Source organism: Grammomys surdaster, unplaced genomic scaffold, assembly GCF_004785775.1.
Source record: "Grammomys surdaster isolate TR1022 unplaced genomic scaffold, NIH_TR_1.0 98, whole genome shotgun sequence".
Taxonomy (NCBI): Eukaryota; Metazoa; Chordata; class Mammalia; order Rodentia; family Muridae; genus Grammomys; species Grammomys surdaster.
The window spans coordinates 13,656,098-13,676,272 of NW_021604577.1; the positions used below are offsets into that span (position 1 = coordinate 13,656,098).

At 41.5% G+C, this 20,175-nt stretch overlaps 1 protein-coding gene across 1 annotated transcript in view; it reads left to right on the forward strand.

Moving 5' to 3' along the window:
• Baz1a (bromodomain adjacent to zinc finger domain 1A) overlaps positions 1-20,175 on the forward strand; it is an 87,956-nt gene that overhangs the window by 5,729 nt on the left and 62,052 nt on the right. Inside the window, exon 3 of the mRNA XM_028781608.1 lies at positions 7,253-7,531. Coding sequence (XP_028637441.1) covers positions 7,253-7,531 — 279 coding nt within the window. The remainder of the gene's footprint in view (positions 1-7,252; positions 7,532-20,175) is intronic.

Genomic DNA, 20,175 nt, shown 5'->3' on the forward strand with positions numbered 1-20,175 from the left:
TTTTTTGCCAACAAATTGGATTTTAGAGTGTTTATTATAATCTGATGTTATTAATCAAAATACACTGAAAATTGGGCCAGCAAGATAGTTCAGCACTTGCCAACCAGCAAGATAGCTCAGCACTTGCCAACCAGCAAGATAGCTCAGCACTTGCAGTGCAAATCAGAGGCCTGCGTTTGCTTAGATCCTGGAACCCACAGAAGAAAAGAACTGACCACACATGGCCCTTGTGTGCTTACACTCCCAACACACAGAACACACACGCTCTACACACTTTAAAAAATTCCTTCTAAATATTCCGTGGACTTGCTCTGTTGCTTGCCCTTGTCCTCTCTATAGTGACTTATATAGTGACTCTATAGTGACTTAAGCTCCATGTCTTTTAAAACTTTCTGTTGTTCCTGTGCTTACCCTCACGGGGTTGCCAGGAAGGAATTCTTCAGGTACTTAAGCTAATTAATTCCTATTCTTCTTCCCAAAGTTCAACTTTCTCTTGTGTTCCTCTGACATTGTTTCTTCACTGTCCTGGAGATTCTCTTAGGACAGTGGCTTTGAACCTGTGGGTCACCACCCCTTTGGGGATCAAATGACTCTTTCACAGGGGTAGCCGAAGACCATTATAAAACACAGATATTTACATTAGGATTCATAACAGTAGCAAATCACAGTTATGAGGTAGCAAGGAGAATAACTTTATGGTTGTGGGTCACCACAGCGTGAGGACCTGTGTTAAAGGGTCACAACATTAGGAAGGCTGAGAAGCACTGTCTTAGGATCTTCTTTGCACATACGATCCTGAACAATTAAAAAAAATCAATGAAAGAAATGAGTGCACATACCCTATAGTCATTTGTTTAGAATTATCTCATTTAATTTTTTTTTTACATAAAACCATTTATGAAACAGTTGTATAACCCATTTTATAGAAGAGGGAACCAGGTTCAGAGAGATTATGTAACTTACCCCCTCAAGAGTGATAAAGCTAGGTTTAGACATTTCCTTTCTTCCTCTTTCTAAGTGCACATAAAAAAAATTAATGTGGGGAGCCAGGCATGGTGGCACATGCCTTTAGTCCTAGCTCTTGGAAGCAGAGGTGGTGGTTCTCAGAGTTCAAGGCCAGTCTGGTCTACAAACTGAGTCCAGGACAGCAGGGCTCAGTTACACAGAAACCTGTCTTGACAAGCCAAAAAAAAAAAGAAAAGAAAAAAAAAAGAAAAAAAAAGAATGTGGTCCATTGAGAGTACACATGTTTACTCTTGACATTTTTCTTTGAAGAGACTCTGAAAATGCTGAGATAATTTGTCACCTTAGTGAGAAGTGTCTGCAGCATAATAGTGTAAGTCCCATCTATCTTATGAGGCCAGCATAATGGAGACATGGCAGAGGAAGCTGATAACTGTTTGCTAGGAACTGGGGAAGCCCTCAACCAGGAGAGTATCTAAAGTGGATTCTGAAGGACAAGGCTCGTAGGACATGTGGTGAGCCAGAAAAAGATTCTAGGTAGGAGATGTAAAGAACCTTTATAAAGCAAGGGACAGTGTATTAAAAACAACACTGAAGTTATGCTTTTGAGTTTCACTTAAAACTGTCTTATTCTCACCCATTATTTTAAAGTAAGGACTTCACCCCCAGCACCGGCGCAGGTTTGCCTTTGCCAGTTTCTCTTAAGATTTTCAAGCTCGTTATTGCCAGTCTCAGCTTTGTACCACCTGCAGATTTCAGGCATGTTTTCTCTGTCAAAGGCAGCACTGAAAATACAAAATAAAATTTCGTTAACGAGAGTGGCTTTTAAAAACTGGACCCCGTGTCTGCTAGTTTAAAATATTTCTGGTTGTTTAGAAATGAGTATAAACATGTTTTTTATCTTGCTAGTATCTTTATAATATAAGGCATGTTAATCCTGTCTCACCCATGATCTAATCTGCACTTATAACCCTCTCAGGGGAGAAAATTATCAGTCATTTTTCCAGCCTTCCAGTAGTGGCCACTTTTAAAAATTTATAAGCTCAATTTTTCATCCTTTGCACATCACAGACTATTTTAAGTTAGGAATTCTAATTTTTAGCATGTCTGATCTTTTCTGGCGGCGTGGCGTGGATGGGGTGGGGGAGACAGTGCTTTAGATCTTTGTGTTGGATTGTTCTGGAGTTCACCACATTTTGCATCTGGCTGTAAAGTTTCAGTCCTTAAGTAAAGAACTCTTTGTGTTCATCTAAATTGTGTGCGATGTTCCGTAATTCTTAAATCCGTGAGGCTCTTAGTTTCCCTGATCCCTAACAAATTAACATGCTGTTAATTTGTTTCTTAGCTTGTTTACCAGAATACATAGACTCTAGGATATGTTTTTAGGAAAGTTTTTTTTTTAACCTGTACTCAGACTCTTTTCTTATGAAACAGTGGTAAAGAGGAAAGGCCATCATATATTGTGTGTTTGAAGGAGCAGATAACAAATACTTTAGACTGTTCTGGTCACAGTGTCTCCCACACTCTATACAAATGAATTGAGAAAGCAGAGAATACATAGAAGTGAAGATGAAATTGTGTGCCAGTAAAATTAAATACAAAAGAAGGTTGGATTTGGCTTCTAGACAGTACTATGTCCCTATCCTAAAGAGTCCTTTTGAAGAGTGTAGTCATAAATCAGATATAATTTATGTTGGCTTAAGTAATTTATATGAAACAGTTCTTCTCATTTTGTATTTTCTCTTTGCTCACAATAGCAGAATGTACTTGGAGATGTTGAAGTGACAGTGTGACCTACTCCCCTGAGTCTGGTGTGAATGATAATCTAGAATGGGTGCGGTGAAGGTCAAGTGTAAGCAGAACGGTCCAGTGGGCTGAGGAGAAGATGTGCGTCAGGCCGGCTGTGCTGCTGGGGTGATGAACTCTCCCTCCTCTGTGATAACACCGCCACCGTGGTGGAGTGCACCTTGCCTCCTATCTCCTGAGCGTTGGATCTTTGTGTACAAGGCTATCAATGTAACAAAAACTGTCTAGAGACCAAAGGAAATATGAGAACAGTAAGGTTTTGCAGAAGATAAAGGGAACCTCATGGGAGGAGTGGAGCAGCTGCATCATTGGGTTCCCATCCTGTTTTCTTTCATTTTATCTTTTATATTTATCTATCTACTTACCCACCGACCTGTTTATTCTTTGTGTGCATGCACATGAATTTAGTTAGCACTGAATGAATGTATCAGTGCAGCTTGTGAGAGTTGATTCTCTTTTTGCAAGCTGTGGGTTTGGGGGATGGAACTCAGGTTCTCAGGCTTGGTGACCCATCCTTGCTGGCTCCCACCCCCTTTTTTACCTGGTAACATGGTACCTGGTGGTTTCCTTTTATTTTATTTTTTATTTTTATTTTTTGGTTTTTTTGAGACAGGGTTTCTCTGTATAGCCCTGGCTGTCCTGGAACTCACTCTGTAGACCAGGCTGGCCTCCAACTCAGAAATTCACCTGCCTCTGCCTCTCAAGTGCTGGGATCAAAGGCGTGCGCCACCACTGCCCGGCTACCTGGTGGTTTGTAATACACTTGTACCATTGCTCACTTTGATAATTTTAGACAGTATTGACTCTAGTGTCTGTCAAAACCTGTTTTATACTTAACTGTCACCCTGTAGCAGTTTCGGATGCCTTTTGGCCCACCAAATATCCTAGGCACTTGGCTGATACAGTGAAACCTGTGCTGTCTGACACAGAAGCTTTTGCTTGGCCATATGGACCATTAACCACTTGAAGTGGTTTGGTGTGGATAGTAGGATTTAATATACAAAAACATAAATTATTTTGTTGTTATTTATATCCATTTTATCTTCTATACTCAAAATTCGCTGTTAGCTGTATCTTTTCCTATCTTAGTTAATAAATTATTATGACATTTTCTTGCTTATTAGAAATAGATTCCACTCCTCCACCCCCACCTCAGCATTCTTTAACTTTATGCTTTCTTTTTTTTAAGGTTTATTTTTATTTATGTGAGTACACTGTAGCTGTCTTCAGACACACATACCAGGAGAGTGCACCGGATCCCATTACAGATGGTTGTGAGCAACTGTGTGGTTGCTGGGAATTGAACTCAGGACCTCTGGTAGAGTAGTCAGTGCTCATAACCACTGAACCATCTCTCCAGCCCTATGCTTTGTTTTATGTTATTGTTTGTTTTTTGGGTTTTGAGCCAGGGTTTCTCTGCATAGCCTTGGCTGTCCTAGATTTTGCTCTGTAGACCATGCTGGCCTCAAACTCCATTGCCTCTGCCTCCTGAGTGCTGGGATTAAAGGTACCAACACCACCACCAGGCTAACTTTATGCTTTCTTCAGGTTAAGACCTAACCCTTAATATCACTTGAAAAAAAGTTCTAGAATTTCCTGATCCATTTTACCTTTTTCTGAATTCTCTTGTTAGTATACCTGTTGTCTCTTATAAAAATAACCATTTATTGCTACACCAAAACATACTTCAGAAAAGGTTCTTCAAATAGAATCAGGGTCATCTGAGTTGGCACATGTAAAATTTTTTATTTTTAATTATGCATATATGCATGTGAGTGGGTGTATGCACGTGAGTGCAGGTATCTGAGGAGGTCAGAGGCATCAGATTCCTGGGAGGTGGAGTTACAGACAGTTGTGAGCTGCTGACATGGGTGCTAGGATTCAAACTCGGGTCCACTGTAAGAACAGTGAGTGCTCCTGACCGAGTCAGCTTTCCAGCCTTGGGTATCATCGTCGTCTTCAGCTTCTCATCATCCTTATCATTGTCATCATATTACCAATATCATCATCACCATCTTGTCATCATCACCCCTTTTATTGTGTTGTCATTGGTTTCTCTTCTCATAGATTTTTTAAAAAAATTTGTTGCTATCTTGACAAACATACATAAACCAGTCCTAATAGATATGCCCCAAATGGTCTTTGAAGATCTGAGTGTTTACAGGGATAATGTGTAAGACAGATTGACTAGCCAAGATTACGTTGAGGAGGATGGGCGTGTGTCAGGAAGGTGAGACTTAGAGAATGATGGCTCACATGTTCACGCAGTTACTGAAAAATAGGCCAGAGTGTGTTTTATACCACACCTCCCAGCTGGCTACCTGTTATTAACGTTGTGTGTGTCTAATGGTTTATATTTAGAAGAACCTCCTTGTAAAATGATGCACGAGTACATGATTAAATAAGAAGTCAGATAATGTGGAAATGTTTAGAATCATGCACACACAACATTTTTTTCTTCCTTCTCAGTCTTGTTTTCTCTATAGGAACATCTGTTTATAGTATGTCTATAAAGACACATTTTTGTGGTTAATGTATGTGTGTGGGCTTTTTTTTTTGTATAGTCAGGGCATTTTTCTACCCAATCTCTCTTTGAAGTTTTTCTATTTTATATGTTTCTTGTACTTTAAAAGAAGCTAGGTATATTTTCAGAAAACAAAGGTTCATATTAAGAAACTACTGTAGTTCACAATGGCACTGCATGTTGAATGGTAGTTTTATCCCCTCCCTAGCTGTAACCTGAGCCTTTGGTTTCTAAGATAGGACTCAGGTAGCTCAGGCTACCTCCCAGGTGCTACATGAACTGGCATGTGCCAGCACTCCTGGCACCTTGGTTTATTTTTATTTATTTTTTTAAATAAATAAATCATATATATATATATATATATATATATATTTTTTTTTTTTTTTGAGACAGGGTTTCTCTGTGTAGTCCTGGCTGTCTTGGAACTCACTCTGTAGACCAGGCTGGCCTCGAACTCAGAAGGTTTATTTTTTAAGACAGGGCATTAAACTGTAGCTTAGGCTGAACTGGAACTCACTTTGGAGGCCTTGAAACTGTTGAGCTCTCCTACTTCGGCCTGCTGAATCTGGATTGATTACTCAGGAGTGAGCCAAGTATGCCCAGCTTATTATCCTAATTTTGTTTAGTATTTCAAAAATCTCTGCTTTTTCAAGTTCTCTCTCCTCACTTGCTGTATTAGTCAGGGTTCTGTAGAGTCATAGAACTTTTGGAATGTCTCTATATATTAAGGGAATTTATTGTAATGACTTACAGTCTACAACCCAATTGACCCAACAATGGGCAGCTGTGAATGGGAAGTCCAAGGATCTAGTAGTTGCTCAATCCCACGAGGCTAGTTGTTTCAGCTGGTCTTCTGTATAAGCTGGAATCCTGAACTGAAGAAGTAGGTTCCAACAGATGTGCTGGCAAGTAAGTGCAAGCAGGTGAAGAAGAGTGAGTCTTCCTTCTTCCATTGTTCTTATGTAGGCCTCCAGCAGAAGGAGTGGCCCAGAGTAAAGGTGTATACCACCTTTCCTGGGCTTAAGCTTTTCATGGACACTATGCCTCAAGATCTGAATCAAAAGCATGTGTCATCCCATGTTATGATTCAGGTCAGAAGCCTGTATCTTCCGGGCTTCTAACCTGAAGATCTGGATCACAGGTGTGCCCTCCATTTCTGGGCTGTAGTTCATCCAGATGCAGTCAAGCTGACGAGGAGGAGCCACCACACTCGCTCTCCCCCTTCCCTCCGTATTGTTGTTGCTTCTCTCCCTTTTCTATTTTGTTTTTCTATGAAGGTAAAGTCATTGCTTACTGTAAAGAGAACAAAGGCTCAGACTTGATCAACATGTTTGCCCTCTTTTTTTTTTTGGTTTGGTTTTTCGAGACAGGGTTTCTCTGTGTAGCCCTGGCTGTCCTGGAACTCACTCTGTAGACCAGGCTAGCCTCAAACTCTCACAGAAATCCTCCTGCCTCTGCCTCCCAAGTGCTGGGATTAAAGGCGTGTGCCACCACTGCCCGGCCATGTTTGCCCTCTTATGTTAAGAATTCTTGTACTGCTTATTGACTTTTTCATCACATAAAATATTTAGTTTTCTCTTATTGTTAATTGCCCAGATTTATTGTTTTTTGTTTGTTTGTTTGTTTGTTTTTTACTATTAAGGTCTTATAAAAAGTCATGCTTAATTTGACATTAGTGTTATGCTTTTCAACAAAAAAGCTTATATAAAGGAAAAGAAAGGTTGAATCTGCATTTAGTTTGGTTCCAAGTTTCAGAAGTGGCACAACTTGTTCAACTGTGCTGGTAACACACGTGAGTTGGAGTGTAAGCATCTGCCTTAAAGACTTTTTGTTAATTTTTGTTAATTTTGTATTAAAGAATAAGTTGATGAGGTGGCATAGGGGAAAAGATCATAAAGGTATTGATTTTAATGTAAAGTTTGTGCATGATAGGTAATGGGATTTGCTTTTGTTTCTTAGTGACTTTTTTGAACGAACCATCCTGTGCAACAGCCTTGTGTGGAGCTGTGCTGTGACGGGCAGACCTGGACTCACCTATCAGGAAGCACTGGAATCAGAAAGAAAAGCACGACAGAATCTCCAGAGTTTCCCAGAACCACTAATTATTCCAGTTTTATACTTGACCAACCTTACTCATCGTTCACGCTTGCATGAGATTTGCGATGATGTCTTTGCATATGTCAAGGACCGATATTTTGTTGAAGAAACTGTGGAAGTCATTAGGAACAATGGTACAAGGTAAAGTACGTTTCATTTTTCCTGATCTAAGGAGATCTGAAGACATCTTTCCTTTTTCTTTCTTCTAGCTACCCTGTTAGCCTACATATTGTCCTGTGGTGTCTACTTTTTATATATATTTCCACTTAGATACCATCAGAAATATGTACATGCATGTGTCATGTATCTGCACAAACATACAGACATAGTCCTCCTTTTAATGTTCTCTGTAACCCTTTACTTCTAATACATCTGAGATCATGTTGCGATATAAACCATCTTCACGTTAATTTACTATAAAATAAATCATTTATGTGGACAGTCCATATTTTAAAAGCCTAAAATGATATCTACCATATCCTCATACTAAATAATAGTTTAAATATAGTTGTATGTTTTGATGGTTTTCAGTATTTTATGTAACAAAACTAGATCTTGAACATGTCCACCTTTTTGTATATTTTTGTCTCTTAAACTTCATATACCTTTATTGAGATGCTTAGCTTGATCCCCAGCACGTCATAAGCTATGTGTGGTGGTGCTCACCGACAGTCTCAGCACACCTAGATCCTGTAAGGTGAAGACAGGAGGAGTTCAAGGCCACCCTTTGCTGCATAGCAAATTCAGTAGCGATAGATGAGACCCTGTATCTGTATCCCCATGGGACTGAGTGGGTAGGTCCTTTTCTTGCACCACGTGGGTCCTGGGTATCAACCTCAGGCTGTCAGGCTTGGCAGGCAAGCACTTTCACACATTGAAGCATACACAGAGCACCCTAGATTGGCTTTTTTAACATTTTATTAAATTTTACATCTATGAGTGCTTTGCATATAAATACCTGCACTTCATGCATGCCTATTTCTCACAGAGATCAAAAAAGGGCTTCCGTTCTTTTAGAACTGTAATTACAGATGGTTGTTGGAGTCCATGTGGGTGCTAACAACCAAAACCAGGTCCTGTAAGAGCAGAAGTCCTCTTAAACAACCACTGAGTTTTCTTTGCAGCCCCCCCCCTTTCTTTTATTTATTTGAGGCAGGGTCTTGTATATCTCAGGCTGGCCTTGAACTTGCTATCAGCCAGCGATGACCTTTGACTCCTGATTTTTTCTCCACCTCCCAGTGATGGATTTGATTACTCTTGAGATCATGCCTAAAGTTTTCCCTCTGTTAGATAGAACAAGAAAGTGATGTTCTTTAACAATGATGCATATATCTGTGCATAGCTGCACATGCCTGTATTCATGCCTATATTCTCTGCCACTCCGTAGACTGAGACTGGGGGTCATGAGGGCAAGACAGACATCCATGGACACATCAGAGTATGACATTCGTTTGAAAGGGGAGTGCCCAACAGGGTAGAACTGTCAGGGCATCCTGCTAGAAAATAACTGCCTAGGGCAAAGCCTGACTAGGTAGAGTCTTTGGGGTGCCATGCTGGAAAGCAGCTGTCTAGAAGTGTTTCCCTAGATTTAGCTATAGAGGCCACTGCAGCTGTGGTCCATAGGGTCCAGGCAGCCGAAACTGTGGCAGTATCTCTTTTGTGCTGGCTTTAGAGGTGTATAAGATGTCAGGTGGAGAAGTTCACGGAAGCGTCGTCAGCATTCCAGAAAGCCACCAGGGCTGGGGAATTTATAGCGGGATTAGATTTGTCTACTTGGAGGGGGAAGAAAGCTGCTTTTAGTCAGCTAGGTTACAAGCAGGTTGTTGCCGTCCACTGTGCTGCCAAGCCTCAGTGCCTCCTCAAAGGTTGCTTCTTGTCAGATATTTGTCACAATAAGAGGAAAGTAGCTAAAATACATAGAAAGGGAAGCCAGACGGCGAAGAAGTGGTGGAAGTCTTGATTTTGAAAAGGATTAGGGAAGGGTTGAACACGCACGCGCGCTGGGTCTGAAGACAATCTTCGGAGTTGTTTACCTCCTTTTACTGTATATGTTTTACTTTGGGCTCTGCAGGCTAAGTCCTAGGCTGGGTGTTGTAGACTCGAGAGAGACCGAGATCCACTTGAGTTCAACTGAGAGGAGAGAGAGGGAGGTGTGTGTGTGTGTGTGTGTGTGTGTGTGTGTGTCTGTTGTCTGTGAGAGTTGATTCTCTCTTTCTTTCTACCATGTGAGCCCAGATGACTGGACTGGCTGGCTCTCAAACACCGTTACCCATTAAGCCATCTTGCTGACCTTAAATTTTTAGTTTCATTGCGAGACAGATGTTGATAGTGAAAGGCTGAAGCTTGGAATTACACAGACTTCTTTGGAAGTCATCTCAAAGATAAAAATGAGAGAGAAGGAGGGTGGTGGAGGGAGAGAGGAAGAAAGTTTGTACACATACTGAATCTTCATATAAATAGATACTGGGGAAATTATGCTGCTTTTAACTCAGTAGACTTATGTCTGCTAATATTTTTCTTCTGTTACTGGATGAACTTTTATTTTTAGGCAAAGGATGTAACTCACTTTGTAGAGTGCTTCTTGGCACTCAGGGAGCCCTGGGTTTCATTATTAGCATGGCATAAACTGAGTGCGGAAGAGGTAGAAAGAATCAGAAGTTCAAGGTGATCTTGGCTACAAAATGAGTTCATGGTCAGTCTGCCACATGGACTCAAAAGACACACTGTTTCAGTTCAGACTCGAGGTTACTGAATACAGTCTTTGCTCTTACTCTTTTCACTTAAATTTTGGCTAAAATATACCCTATACACATCAGGAATCATGCCTGTATAAGTCTTGGCCAAATATTTAAAATTGCTTGACTCTCTTAGGCTTACTGGGAAGAGCATGCGGAGAAATGGCCTTTTTTCTATTGAATGAGTTCGGTACTCCGGATTGGCTCATCTCAGTGCTCTCATATTTGCCTCATATATGCCCTTTTCCTTAATTTTTATTTTATTTCATTTTTATATGCATGTATGTTTTACCTGCATTGATGTCTGTGCATCCCTGGTGCTCTCTGATGCAAGAAGAGGCACCAGAGCCCCTGAAACTGGAGTTACAAATGACTGTGACTTGCCATATGGGTCTGGGGACTCAGCCTAGGTCCTTTAGTATTCTTGTTCTGTTTTGTTTCTTTGTGTAGCCCTGGATGTCCTGGAACTTGCTCTGTAGACAGGCTGGCCTCAAACTCAGATATCTGCCTGCCTCTGCCTCCTGAGTGCTGGAATTTAAAAGTATGCACCACCACTGGCTTAGTATACATTTCCTTACACTGGAATAGTTGGCTCGTTCATTCTAGCCTTAAAAGTACAGGTTACAAGATGTAAATTCAAATAGGACTGACTTACAGCATCATTTCTTACCAGTCTCCTTGGTTTTGAGTTCTATCACTTATGTGCAGTTATATGACTCTGGGCAAGAAATTTAAGCTCTCTGAGTTGTATTTATTAAGATTTATTGTACATTTTATGAATTTTTACCTGCATACAAATCTACATGTTTTGGGGTGCCTGTGGAGACCAGAAGAGGGTGTTGGATCCCCTGGAACTGTAGGTGGTTATGAGTCTCCATATGGATGCTGTGAGTCAAACATGGGGTCCTCTTTAAGAGCAAGAGGAGCAAATGCTCTTAACTACTAAGCCATCTCTCTAGCCCATCTTTTTTTAACCTACTAAGCGAATCTTTGCTATATAGGTTTGCCTCACAGGATGCACGGGCACAATAAATGTGAATCTTTTAACTGTATTATGTAATATTGCTATTTTATATATAAGTGTCTTGATAATGTTTCAGTGTCTTAAGTTAGGTGCCATATGGCTGGCTCGCTCTCTCTCTCTCTCTCTCTCTCTCTCTCTCTCTCTCTCTCTCTCTCTCTCTTGAGAGAGATAGGGCTACTGTACCATACTACTGTCCTGCCTATACAGTTGTAACTTGCACTCAGCTTTCCCTCGGGTAGCCCTGAAAAACTTGACTACAGATATCCAGCTCCTCTCCTTCCAGTCCAGTGAATCATGAATCATATCCACCTGTTGTTCTCTCAAAAAGAGGAAAGACTACTGTGCGTCTAGGAAAGAGTCACTGCTTCCTGACATAAAGACTAAATAGCTTCCAGCATGACATTTGTAATCTCATCCCTGAGAGGCTGAGGCAGGATGATCAGGAGTTATCCTGGGTGACATAATTTACATATCTAAATAAGTAAGTAAAGAAATACTGTAAGATTTAGACCAAACTGAATGAAGGTGCCTAGAGTGAGTGTGTCTGTCCATGGAAATACTAATTGAAGAACAGATTTATTTAAGAATAAATTAATAATTTCAGTGTGTTTAAGATGATAGTAAGTCTCGAAAAACCAAAACCCCCCCCAAAAGAAAGATGATAGTAAGTCTTCTAGAAGAACGGGCAATCTCCCCCAGGGCTACACAGAGAAACCCTGTCTCGAAAAAAAAACAAAAACAAACAAACAAACAAAAAGAACGGGCAGTCCCAATCCTTTGAACCATACATGTGAACTTAAAGTGAACTGAAAATCCAAAATTGGATAGAAGGTCACTGCTTGGTGTTTACCCATGTGCTTTACCTCTGCTTAGACTGTGCATACTACTCAAGGGCCTATTGACCTGACTCTCATTCTAACATTAGAAAGCTGGTGCTATAACTTCATTTCCCCAACACACATTTTTTTGAGAAAAGGTCACATGTAGCTCAAGTGTCTACTCAAACTTGAAATGTAGCTGTAGATGACTTTGAAGTTTGAATCTTCCTGCCTGTACCTCAGAAGTGCTGAGAATTGTAGGCATCCACCATAGTTTCTTTGTTTGGTTTTGTTCTGTTGTTTAGATTTGCTTATTTTACATGTAAGAATATTTTGCCTGTATGTATGTCTGTACACTATTTGAATACCGGACACCTTTTGGAAGTCAGAAGGTAGTGTTGGATTCCCTGGACCTGGAGCTATGATTGGTTGTGAGCCACCATGTTGATCCTGTGAATTACAAACCTTGGCAAGAGCATCAAGGCTCTTAACCTCTGAGCCATCTCTCCAGCCCCCTCCAGGTTTTTGTTTGCTTGTTTTGAGACAAGGTCTGTCTTAGTTTGGATTTCTTTTTCTTTCTTTCTTTTTTTTTTTAGGTTTTTTGAGACAAGGTTTCTCTGTGTAGCCCTGGCTGTCCTGGAGCTCACTCTGTAAACCAGGCTGGCCTCAAACTCAGAAATCCACCTGCCTCTGCCTCCCAAGTGCTGGGATTAAAGGTGTGCGCCACCAATGCCTGGCTTAATCTGGGTTTCTATTCCTGCACAAACATCATGATCAAGATGCAAGTTGAGGAGGAAAGGGTTTATTCAGCTTACACTTCCACATTGCTGTTCATCACCAAAGGAAGTCAGGACTGGAACTCAAGCAGGTCAGGAAGCAGGGGCTGATGTAGAGGCCATGGAGGGATGTTACTTACTAGCTTGTGACCATGGCTTGCTCAGCTTGCTTTCTTATAGAACCCAGGACTACCAGCCCAGGGATGGTACCGCCTACAATGGGCCCTTACAGCTGGATCTCATGGAGGCATTTCCTCAAGGGAGGCTCCTTTCTCTGTGATAACTCCAGCTTGTGTCAAGTTGACACACAAAACCAGCCAGTACAAGGTCTCACTGTATAGCTTCTGGCTGACTTGAACTTACTATGTAAACCGGGCTGGCCTCAAACTCACAAAGATTACCTGCCTCTGCCTTCCAACTGGTGAGATTAAAGGCATGTACCACCAAGCCCAGCCCCAACTACACAGTTTTATAGGATAATTTTGAAATTGATTGGGGTTTTTGTTTGTTTATTTGGTTTGTTGCTTTGGGAATTTTGGTTGGGGTGTGTGCAGAGGTCAACTTCTACTGGCTTAAAAAAAAAATGGCCTCAACTGTCCTGTAACTTACTGAAAAGATATAACTCACTAAATGATGGCGCTGGAAGAGTTCACAGTAGACTTGAAACAATAGATGTCAGAAGGCATTTCTAAAGCACAGTGACAACATCAAGAAGTGATCACTAATACTAGAAGAGAAGCTGGAAAAAATATACTGGCAGAGTCTCTTTGCAAGCTGTAGAGTTAGAACATTACAGAACTGAAAACATAGGAGAATGTTGGGCCTGCAGGTCTGGCAGGCCCAGCACTAGGTGCTTTCATTTTACTATTTTACTTTTCATGGTCAGATTTAATTGACCCAGAACTTTTTTTTTTAAAATGCTATATGCTACTTGCTCAGAGTATGATTTTTGTTTTGTTTTGTTTTGTTTTTTTTGTTTTTCGAGACTGGGTTTCTCTGTGTAGTCCTGGCTGTCCTGGAACTCACTCTGTAGACCAGGCTGGCCTCGAACTCAGAAATCCACCTGCTTCTGTCTCCCAAGTGCTGGGATTAAAGGCGTGCACCACCACTGCCTGGCTAAAATAAGATCTTGATATGTCTTCATCCCCCCTTCTCCATACAAACATGCGTGTGTGCGTGTGTGCGTGCGTGTCTGCGCACACACCATGTTATTTGGGAAGCCCTAAACTCTAGATGCCAATATAATTCTGTCATATAATTTTACTTATTAAAATAATATATATGAAAGAAATATGACATGTTTAGAGTCCATTTCTCATGTGCTCCTGTTATTACTTTTTCCTATATTGTACTAATTCAAAAACTAGCAAACTGATTTTTCACTTAGGAATAGTTTGGATGGTTTCTTGTGTCAGAATACTGGGCGTAGTAACACATCTGTTATCCCAGCTCATGGAAGGCTGGGGCAACTTAGGGAGAACCTTTCTTAGAAAGCAAGCAGACATACCAAGGCACTTAAATGTATACTGTTTCTAACTGGTTTTGTAGAACCTGATTAAACTGTTGGTTCATTAAGACCACCATTGGATATTGCCCTTCTCCAAGGCTGCAGAAAAGAAAAAGACTTTTAGCTGACTGTCTTTACCAACCTAGGTCAATAAGTCACATAGCAGATTTAGATTTGTACTAGAATGTTTAATTGATCTCCAGGGAGCTCCTAAATATGATGATCCCTGTACTATTTGGGCTTAAGGTTTTAAAGAATTTTAAAGGAGATTTTATGTGTATTCTTGCCTGTGTGTGTGTGTGTGTGTGTCTGCTGTACTATGTATGGGGGCCAGAAGAGGCTATCAGATTCTCTGGGTCTGGACACTTGTGAGCTGTCTTGTGGGTACTGGAAATCAAATCTGGGTCTTCTACAGAAGTATGTGCTCTTAATTGCAGAGCTATCTCTCCAGCCCTATGGAATTAACTTTTTAAAAAATACTATTTAGTAAAAAAAAAAAGCATAAGCTATTATACTTCAATATTGTTTTTCAAACTACCTTGGAAAGTAAATATAGATTTCTTTTAACCTTGTAAGTATATCTGTTTTAGCATCATATGGTGGCCCACAGACTGAAAATGGTAGTGCCTGTCCGTAGTTTCAGAACTTGTGAGGCAGATGTGGAAAGGTCTCTGCAAGATAAGGCCTCTGGGTTGTGAATCCCAGACCTGCCTGAACTGTGCATAGTGAGGTTTGGCTTAAAAAAGAGAAAGGTGACCAACATATTACTACTCTGAACATGTCAACTATTGCAATATTTTTTCAGTAACTTGAACTAATAAGAGAAAATTTGAGCAAAGACATGTAAGGAGTGGGCACTCAGGGTATGGTACAGTTAGAAGTGAGAAAATGGGCATTTTTCTCTTAGATTTCTTTTATGTTTATATGTCTTAAGTGCATGGCCCTAGGAATCATTCCTAAAGTGCCATCGTACTGAGACAGGTCCCTCATTGGCCTAGAGCTCACTCACCACCTAGGCCAAGCTGGCTGGACAGTGGACCCCATGGATTCCTGCCTCAGCCTCACAAAGCTGGGCTTACAAGCACGTACTTTCTTGCCCAACTCTTCCCCGACCCCAGCCCCCTGTGCAATGAACTTTATTGATGGTATTTAGGAGAATAGGGTTACCTAAGTCCCTCCCCTTTTTCCATAGGTCTAGTATGGAAGCTGTGAGGGGAGCTGCTCAGTGCTGGGGTCTGGTATTGGACAGAGACTCCTCAGCAGCTGAGGGCCTCTCTCTTCACCTGTGTCTTTGATGGGTCCAGGACTTCTTACTCTTTGGAGACCACATGGACCATGAGGTCCACTATCCTGCCATTGTAGCCAAGTTTGTTGTTATCCCATACCAGGAATGAGTTTGATAAAGTGGTCACAGAGGGCAATGCCAGAACACACCAGCATCAAAGATGGAGGAATGGGTGTCACAGTTAAAGTCATGGGAGGCAACCTGCTTCTCACTACAGCTAGTCCAGGGTGCCCTTAGTGAGCCCTCTGATTCTTGCTTTACCACCTTCTTGCTGTTATTGTGCCCAGCAGCCTTCTCAAATCTGCAGGTCAGATCCTCAGCAGACATATTGCCAGTAGGAACCCAGAAAGCCACAGCAGTGGGCTCATTCAATTCTGGGGTGACCTTGCCCACAGTCTCGGGAGTTCCTGTGGGTACAGGGATGATGTTCCGGGCACCCTGTGGCCATCACCTCCGTTTTCCATAATGCCATCTACAGTCTTCAGGGCAGTGGTGATGGCGTAGATGGTGGTCATGAGTCCTTCCACAAAGTTGTCATGGGTCACCTTGGTCGGGGGTTGCTGAGCAGTTGATAGTGCAGGAGGCATTGCTGGCAATTTTGAGTGAGTTGTCAATACTTCCCGTAGTTCAGGCCTATCACAGACATGGAGGGAACAGCCAAAGGGGAAAAGATTGACACTTTGGCTCCAATCTCCTTCTCCATGGTGGTGAAGGCATCAGTGGACTCCAGCGTATTTGGCACCAGAATCATCCCATTTGATGTTGGTGCGATCTTGTTCCGGGAAGGTGAAGATAGCCTTCCCGTTGGTTAAGTTTCCCTTTCTCAGTCTGACTGCGACTGTGTGGATAAGATCATCCTGGAATGTGTATGTAGACCATGTAGTGATGTCAGTGAAGGGGCCATGGGTGGCAGCAGCATCTACATTGCAGAACTGAAGAGCAGGAACAAGGAGGAACAGAGAGCTCCCTTCCTTACACACACGCACACACACACACACACACACACACACACACGTGTGAAATGTCGGTTCTATTGGTTCTGGAGATCAAACTCAGGCTCTTGGCTTTGAACAGCAAGTACTTTACCAGCCTGAGCTTTCTTTTATATTACTGTCTTCAATGTGATTCATGAGTAAAATGTATTCACATTGAGAACAAATGAAACACTTAGAGTTATTTTGATTTAAACATATACATGCTTAATGCCTGTGACTGGGTCCTGGTGAGGTTGATAAGACATTTTTGGAAAAGAGTTAACTAGAAATGGGTGTTTGTTTGTAAGTGACAAGGTGTCGTGTAACCCAGGCTGTCTTCTTTACATCTGTTACATACCTAAGGGTGACCTTGAACTTTTGATTGGTCTGCCTGGAATTACAGATGTCTTACTGCTTTTGAGTTTGATTAGAACTTTAAAAGGATCTCTCTCTCTCTCTCCCTCTCCCTCTTTCCCTCTCTTCCTTTCCCTCTCCCTCCCCTCTCCCTCTCCTTCCCCCTCCCCTCTTCCCCTCTCTTCTTTCACACACACACACACACACACACACACACACACACACACACACAGAGCAGGGGTTGGGGGTGTAGATAGGGGAAGGGGCTTATCAGACAGGAATGCAGGAGGGAGGCTTCTAGCAACATCCTAATTAAAAAGTTTGTTTATTTATTTTATGCACATGAATGTTTTTTTGCCTTCTGGTCAGTATATGCATGCTTGCTGCCCATAGAGGTCATAAGAGGACCACCGTGGGGATTCTGGTAACTGTACGCAGGTCCTTTGCAATAGCAACAGCAACAGCACTCCTAACTTTAATCTCTGAGCCATCTCTCCAGCTCTCCACTGTTTTTTGTTTTATTTTGTTTTTTAAGGCTTTAATTTGGCTAGCATATAGTACTGACCTGTTTTGTTTTGTTTGTTTAGTTGATTTTTCAAGAGAGGCTTTAGTCCTGGAACTCCCTCTAGACCAGACTGGCCTTGAACTCACAGAGATCCAGGTACCTCTGCTTCCTGAGTGCTGGGATTAAGGGCATGAGCCACCACACCCACTCTGGTTTACAACTGATCTTTTAATGCTTGTGCTGATTAGTTTTTATTGTCAAGCTGACAGAACCAGTATTCTCCCTATAAGGAAGACTCTTTGGGGTTTGTTTGTTTGGTTGGTTTTTTGTTTCCTCTCATTCATTGCTTTGGCTTGCTTGTTTGTTTTGAGACGAAGACCCCTGTGTAGGCCTTGCTATCCTGAACTTCCTGTGTGAACCAATTGGTCTCCAGCAGAGATCCCTGTGCTCTGGGATTAAAAGCTGCAGGGCTTGAGAAGGGAGTCTCAGTGAAGGGTTACCTACATCATGGTGATTCACAGGCGTGTCTTGGGAATGGTCTTGGCTGTTAATTGATATAGGAGTGAAGGGTTACCTACATCATATTGATTTGCAGGCATGTCTTGGGAATTGGTTGTTTATTGATAAAGGAAGACTTAGTCCATTGCAGGTGGTACCATTCTGTGGGCAGGGATTTCTTAAGATGAGATTCCTAAGATGAGCAAGGAAGGATGTTTTATTTTTTCTTTGCCCTTGACTGTGGCTATAATGTGACAAGCTGCTTGAGTTCCTTCCTTTGACCTCTCCAAAATAATGAACTATAACTCAGAACTGTGAGTTAAAATAAGTCCCCCCTGTCTCCTCAGCTGGTTTTCTGTCAAAGTTTTGTCACAGCAACACAGATGAACCTATAATGCGGCCAGACTGCTAGTGCCTGCCAAGGAGTGGTGTCTTAAACGACATCCTGACGTCTGTTTCATTGTTTCTTGATGACCCTAAGATAATGATAGTTTTTGTTTGCCTACTTGCTTTCTGAAATGAGATCTTGCTTTGTTTCCTGGGTTAGAATTGAACTCATGGTCCTACTCCTTCAGCATCCAGAGTAGCTGGGATTAGAGGCATATAACAGTGCCTGATAAAATAAATTTTAATTAAAAAATTACTCAGGATAGTTGTTTTTATTTTTACATTTATGTATTTATTGGGGTGGCGGGGCCTCCCGCATGGAGGAGTCAGATCTCTCCCACCACTGTGTGGGTTCTGGGATCAAACTCAGGTTATCGGGCTTGGTAACAAACAGGTGCCTTTACCAATTCCCAAGAGCTATCCTAGTAGACTTGGTTTTTATTTTTTTGAGATAGATTCTTTTTTTTTTTTTCAATTTATGAAAGCTTTAATTTATTCCCTCACCAAAGACAATCAAAGGGGGTGAAAGGTCAAGATTTTACTGTCTTCATAACAAAATCGACTTAGAACTGGATCACTTGGCCCTTTCTCTTCTTGTGCCTCCCAGTTCAAAATGCTTGCACCTCTTACTAGCCAGCATCCTCTGAGATCTGCAGTTGGGCTCGACGCATTCCGGTCGCAGCACGATCTTCTTTGTAGTTTTAGCCTTTTTTCGGAAAATAGGCTTAGTCTGCCCACCATAGCCACTCTGTTTCCTGTCATAACGCCGCTTTCCCTGGGCATACAAGGAATCCTTGCCCTTCTTGTACTGGGTCACCTTGTGGGGTTGGTGCTTCCCACATTTCTTGTAGAATGTCCAGCGGGTCTTAGGAACATTCACCATGTTGGCAGGAGCGCTATCAGCTCAGAAAGAGAGAGGAGAGAGCAGCAACGGAAGTTTGAGATAGATTCTTACTATGTTGCCTAAGGCTGGCCTCAACTCACTATGTATGTAGCCCAGGCTGGCTTTGACTTTGAGCTTATTCTAAAAGTAACATGCATACTACCCATTATTTTCATCCCTTATTGATTTATTTCTCATATATGAAATAAACACGTGTAATCAGAGTTAACATTTTTATATTTGTTATTAACATTTAAAATTACTTTAAAATTAAAATTACTGTTTTGAGATAATTATTGCTTCACATAAGGCTGAAATACAATAAAGTTTTCCCCAATGGTATTGTCTTGCAAAATTATTATTATTATTCTGTTTTGTTTTTTTCGAGACAGGGTTTCTCTGTGTAGCTCTGGCTGTCCTGGAACTCACTCTGTAGACCAGGCTAGCCTCAAACTCTCGACCTCAGAAATCCGCCTGCCTCTGCCTCCCAAGTGCTGGGATTAAAGGCGTGCGCCACCACCGCCCGGCGTCTTGCAAAATTATGATAACGATAACAGGCTCTTGATAAGAATTGATAGATATAATTTGGATACAGAACATTTCTGTCACTATAAGCTGCCTCTCTTCCAAATAATATTCATGTAAAGCTACATCAACTTCTCTCTTGTCCCTTGCTGGCAATGTGGATGTGTTCATTGAATTTTTCTCCCAGGCTTTTCTGTTAGGACACTAGCACAGGTTTAAGTTTTGTGTTAAAAAAAAAAAAACCTTTACCATTTTAATCACTTTAATTGTGAAATTCAGTGGCGTTCACAGTGTTGTATAACTATCACCACTGTTTCCAGAACATTTTCATCATCCAAACAGAAACTTTGTTCTTGTTAGGCAATCACTCCCCATTCTGACCCTCCTACACCCCAGTACCCTTGATTCTGCTTTCTGTCTATGAACTGCTTCATGAGAGCAGGCTCAGGTATTTGTCCTTTTGTAGCTGACTGTTCCCAGGGTCCATTCATATTTAGGATTTATTAGAATGCCA